At 45.6% G+C, this 6,000-nt stretch overlaps 1 protein-coding gene across 1 annotated transcript in view; it reads right to left on the bottom strand.

Moving 5' to 3' along the window:
- The window catches only part of ETV6 (ets variant 6), a 178,915-nt gene extending 173,319 nt beyond the window's left edge, over positions 1 to 5,596 (bottom strand). Inside the window, exons 1-2 of the mRNA XM_015409519.1 lie at positions 5,567 to 5,596; positions 2,815 to 2,925 (exon numbers count right to left, since the gene is read on the bottom strand). Of these exons, the coding sequence (XP_015265005.1) occupies positions 2,815 to 2,925; positions 5,567 to 5,596 (141 nt within the window). The remainder of the gene's footprint in view (positions 1 to 2,814; positions 2,926 to 5,566) is intronic.
- Positions 5,597 to 6,000: the final 404 nt, after the last annotated feature.

Consider the following 6,000-nt stretch of genomic DNA (forward strand, 5'->3'; position numbering starts at 1 on the left):
TTTTTGTGCCAATCATACATCAACAAAGTCACCAAATTTTAGCATAGAAGAGAGAGAAAAGTCAGACTATGAGTGCTGAACTAATCACAACGTATTAAGCAGATATCTGAAAATGCAATGAAATCTCCATCTCGACGTCATGAGGCTGTTGGGGACTCAGGTAGTGTGACATTCATTCAGGGGGGTGACATTCAAATGGGTGTCTGTCAGGTAGCAAGAGCACAATTTTATCCACAAGTTTGCCCTAAAAAAACCACAGCAAATCCAAGTGCCCTCTACACAGACAACGGAGCGAGGCGCCTGACCAAAGTCCCACGGCTGAGAGCAGACCTCTCATTTTTCAAAGCAGGTATTACGGCCTTGGCTTGTAGCTGACAGGATCACCGTCTCATGTGGTCCAGGTCTACAATCTGCCGTGTGCTCGAGTAGACCGACGAGTTTTTTGAGGTTATTAGAACCTTTACACCCCACCTTTGTATTGGAAGAAAAATCCTCTGTACAATCTACAATCCATGCAAACTAGGGTTGCCAGCCTCCAGGTAGCACCTGGAGATCTCCCACTATTACAACTGATCTTCAGATGACCAAGATCAGTTCCCCTGGAGAAAACGGTGGCTTTGGAGGGTGGACTCTGTGGCATTAGACTCTACTGAGGATGCTCCCCTCCCCGAGCCCTCCCCTCCGCAGGCTCCACCTCCAACGTCTCCAGGTAGTTCCCAACCTGGATCTGGCAGCTAATAGCTTCAAGTATCCCCAAGTACAGTTTGGTCACCCGCAGCAGTACAAGCAAAGATGAGAAGATACCCAGAAGAAGAAAATGACGGACGCTGATGACATAACAACTGACAGCTGCAGTACCCATTTAATGCACCATGCAGCCAAAGACGTAAAGTACTTCTCCAAGAATACAAGAAAATGTCGTAGAAATCTGCAAAATACCTTTGTGACAATTATTTTGCTTCAGCTTTACTGAAGAAAGCAAGGGGGGCCAAACAGGGCTTTTTTTGTAGAAAAAGTCCAGCAGGAACTCATTAGCATAATAGGCCACACCCCGAAGCAGAAACACATTAGCATATTAGGCCACACCTGACTGCACCGCTCATTAGCATATGAAGCCATATTCCCATGTTACCAGAAGTGTGGACATCCAGCCACACCCACCTTTTGCTTCTTATTCTGTTTACCTTGTTTGTGGTCAAAACCCAGAGCTTTTTTTGTAGCAGGAACTCCTTTGCATGTTAGGCCACACACCCCTACTGTAGCCAATCCTGTTGAGTTTCTGCTGTTGGGTGTGGCCTATTATGTTAATGAGTTCATGCTGGGTGTGGCCAACTTGGGAGCCAGCTGGAACTCCGTTCCTGTGCGTTCCTGCCCAAAAATAGCCCTGGGCCCAAATTAATTCTTTCTCAATGCACTGCAGAATCTAGTTGCTGGTATTTTTCCCCCCAACGATTTCGTAAGGGACTAGCCTACTCTCAAGTGTGGGCAAAGTGCCGTCAAGTTGCCACTGACTTATGGCGACCCCAGCAAGGGGGTTTCAAGGCCAGTGGGAAGCAGAGGCAGTTTGCCACTGCCTTCCTCTGCAGGGTCTTCCTTGGTGGTCTCCCTTCCAAGTTCCCACCTGGCTTAGCTTTTGAGATCTGGTGAGATCAGGCAATAGCATGCCGCCTTCTCACCCCCTATTTTCATAATGGTGACAAAACAGATGGAACTCTCTCATCCTGCATCTCCAACCCTGGACGAAAAGCAGAAGATCAGCTCAGACACCAAAGCGTACTTCCATAGTCTCAGACAAACTTCGGGAAGATCGGGGTTGAAGCTGCTAAACTCTGGAAGGCACCTCATCAAGAGACACTGAAGAGGAGACATGCCTACCGGCACACTTCAGCTGCAAGCAGCAAAGAAGGAAGCAGAAAGATCGTGTGCCACCTCTGCTTCATCTTCTTGTGAATACTCTCAAGCCCGGAATTAAGGGTAGACGGCAGACTTCTGAACAAGCTGCTGCCATGACCCAGGAATCTCCAGCCATATAACACTTCAGGGCTGGAGGATAATTATTTCAGCAGCATATATCGGATGACGATGCTCTGAACATGCTCACTTCCTTGAACTGGTGGATGTCTTAAGGCAGGAGCCTTTAGCCAACATTGTCCCTTCAAGCTGCCAAGCCCAGCTTTATACTGACAAAACTTCCTCTGCGGACACTCCATTTTCTCATTGTTCAGTAAGATTCCTTCCAAGCTCAGAAATCAAGCAGGAAAAGGTATAATTCTGTTTCAAGCTAGAAATGACAGGGAGAGCCGGGGAGGATGAAATCTTGCCTGTCAGCCTTTACTACTTGGATGACTTGTCTGTTACGAGTTAATAAAATCCAAAAATAAATAGTCTAGTCCTGGGAACTCAGACAACGCTTGCATATGTGAACCACATGATTTATGCAACATTTAAGACTGCTTAGTTTAATAAACTATGTGCTATTTTGCGTGCAATTTACTTCTAGTTAACATTCCTAAAGTAGTGCTGTTTGACACAGATAATGAGCGAAATTATCCATTTAATAATCTATTATGTAATATTTTCTAAAATCAGGAATCATCAAGTTATTGAGAAATTATGCAAACCGCACCCTCCCAAAGAGTGCAAATGCTTGATTTAGTTGTAAATTAACATGGTTTGAGGATCACATTTGCATATTATGTGACAATATATGAATGAGTATCTCAATTTAAATCAGCCCCTTTTCTTGGCGATTTAAAATCGATCCACCTTAGGCAGGAATGAGTCTGTTGGTGTTTTCACTGAATGGTGACTCACCTGCTTGATGCAAAGATTGCAGTTAATGGGCTTGTGGGTAGCACCCAGGAGGAACCAGCTGTTGTGGCACACGTCAGCCCCAGCAGCACTGGGAAGAGTAGTTGTGTGCTCCTGGGGGGACATATTTAGGGTATTAAACCGGAAGTGACAGCCCAAAGTTGGCTTCTCAGCAAAATTGCTTGTTCCACACACAAGATGCCAGCTGGGAAGCTCAGCTCCGTGGGCTCCCGGGGGACAGGGTGCCAAACATGAATCCAGGTCCCAGGCTCAGCCCGCGAGCTGACTGCTGCCAGCCCACAGAGTCCAAGGGCGACCTACTTCAGAGGGTCCCTGAGGAGGTGAAAGAGAAAAGGGAAGCAGTGGGGATTCTCCTCCCACTCAAAAGGAGGAGGCAAGCTGCAAAGAAGGACTTTATCAGACTGCAGTGAGAGCAGCTGTCAGAAGAGCTCCAAAAAAATTGTTCTGAAACCCGCCCCTTTTACAAGAAGAAGAAGAGGAGGAGGAGGAGGAGGAGGAGGAGGAGGAGATTGGATTTATACCCCGCCCTTCACTACCCAAAGGTATCTCAGAGCGGCTTACAAACTCTTTTCCCTTCCCCTCCCCACAACAGACACCCTGTGAGGTAGGTGGGGCTGAGAGAGCTCTTGACAGAAACTGCTCTTTTTCAAGAACAGCTCTTATCGGAACTACGGCTTGCCCAAGGTCATCCAGCCAGGTGCAAGTGGAGGAGTGGGGAATCAAACCCGGTTATCCCAGATTAGAGTCCGCGCACTTAACCACCACACCAAACTGGCTCTCAAAGCTGAAGAAGATCCCAAAGGTTCCGTTGAGAAGAGAAGAGAAGAGAAGAGAAGAGAAGAGAAGAGAAGAGAAGAGAAGGGAGGAGAGGGGAAAGGGGAGGGGAGGGGAGGGGAGGGGAGGGGAGAAGGGAGGAGAGGGAGAGGGAGAGGGAGAGGGAGAGGAGAGGAGAGGAGAGGAGAGGAGAGGAGAGTTGCCCAATTGTATGAACAAGGAGGAACACAAGCTCTGGTAAAACAATATGGAAAGTGAAACTAAATGAAGCAAAAAGGGAAATATTGCTAAAAAACCGAGATAACCAAAACTAATTTATTTAATAGTACCCAGAAACTGACCAGGGAGGCAGCTGAGCCCTTGGACGGCAAAGGAGCTAAAGAACTGCTAGACAGAGAGAGACTGCAGAGAGAACTTGAATGGACTCTTTGCCTTAGTTTTCACTGAGAAAATGCGGGATCAGTTACCTATGCCAAAGCTGCTCTTATTGAGAAGGATGTCAGAAGAACAGAGTCAAACAGAGTTGATAAGAGATGACAGTGTAGGGCTAATGGCCAAATTAAAAAGCTTATGAGTCACTAGGTTTGGATGACATATAGCAGAAAGCTCTCCAACAATTCAAATGTGAGACTTTTGATTTCCTAACATGTAACTTGTTAAAACTGAGTTTCTTTCCAGAGCCCAGAGAAGTAGCAAGCATAACCCCAGAGAAGATCCACGAAATGATTGGACACGTTCTACAGGGGACAATCTGGCATTCAGCTAAAAAAAACTCTATGGTCACCATAGACTTTTTAGCCAAATGCCAGAGCATCCCCTGCAAAATGTACCTGGCAAGATGACATCACCTGGAGGTGACATCATCACACCGGGCAAGTTGGGGTGGTGGGGCTGTTCAGGGGCGGGGCTTCCCCACCTGCCCCCATTGCGGGGTTGGCAGCCCTAGGTTTGGATAAGGAGTGGATGTTAAGAGCTATGTGTGAGGAGGAAGGGGCAAGCTGTACAAAGGAAAGTGAAACTTTTTGAGCAGAATACTCCAGAAATCTTGAGACCTTTGTGAGTGTATCCTCATAAATGTTTAAGCAAATGCAAGAATACATATACTATATAATGTTATTCTTTTAGTTAAATAAAACAATCTAAAGGGTTATTGTTAATGATTATTTTTCTCCTTCCAATAATGTACAGCAGAAAAGTTGTCCAAATATGAATCATTAACAACCTACTAATTTGGAGTTCACCTTGCAATGATTTCATAATTATCTATTTCAAGTGGTAAATAAACAATCATTAATTTTCTGATATAACTAAAACTGAAAAAGTTGTTATACTAAAATGAAACCTTCATCTGAGTTGCAAATATTAAGGCCAACAAGAATGAGACTTTACATAGAAAACCATGATTTAAATCGAGTCTTATTGACCAGTGATTTCAATTGTGATTTAAATCATAAGAGGTGCCTAGGAGGTTCTCTGGAGCTTCCCCAAGCCAAAACTTTAAACAGTCAAGTTTCTGAAGTTCCTGTTGGTGGAGGACTGTCTGTTTGATGGACCCTTCTTCACAGCTCCAGGGTCCTTCTAGGCCTGCCTGTTCTATTGCTCTTCCCTCAGGCTCTCGGTTCACACATCCCCACGGCAAAAGCAAAAGAGCAGGAGGGTTCCGCCCCAACGGTTCTTCATAATCACTCTCAACAATGCTCAGAAATTAAGTAGGTCAGCATCAGACACAAGGCATGCCAAGCCCCTGAGTTAATTCTTTGCAACACGGTGCCCGCAATTTCTTGCCCATCAGAAACACGACAGCACTACGACTTGAAGACCACCTTCTCATGTTTCTTCAGGAAACAAGAGGAACCAAGCAAAGATGGGAATTTTAGTAGGAAATTTGTTTTGCTCGGTGACATGCCTCAAAGACTAACAACATTTATGCCACCATAAGCTCCCATGAGGTAGAACTCACTTCATCAAATCCATTGGGGAATATATCCATTGCCCCAACCTGAATAGCTCAGGCTAGCCCGATTTTGTCAGATCTTGGAAGCTAAGCAGGGTCGGCCCTGGCTAGTATTTGGATGGGAGACCTCCGAGGAATACCAGGATCCTGACGTGGAGGCAGGCAATGGCAAATTACCTCTGAACATCCCTTGCTTTGAAAATCCCACCAGGGGTCGGCCTAAATCAGCTCTGACCTTTCACTTTCCACCGCCATCATATATCCACAAGGCTGATGCTTTTCTATTCACAACAGAAAGGCTGGTTCAAAATAAGAGACAATAAAAAAGAGTAGTTGGTTTACTCTGGGCCGCACCGCAAGATGAGCAGATACAATAAGAAGTTACACTACTGCAGCTGAACTACTTAACCTCCCTAAGAGTTGTGATATACAAGATAACA

The sequence above is a fragment of the Gekko japonicus genome, unplaced genomic scaffold, assembly GCF_001447785.1.
Source record: "Gekko japonicus isolate JY-2015 unplaced genomic scaffold, Gekko_japonicus_V1.1 scaffold1158, whole genome shotgun sequence".
Classification (NCBI taxonomy): domain Eukaryota; kingdom Metazoa; phylum Chordata; class Lepidosauria; order Squamata; family Gekkonidae; genus Gekko; species Gekko japonicus.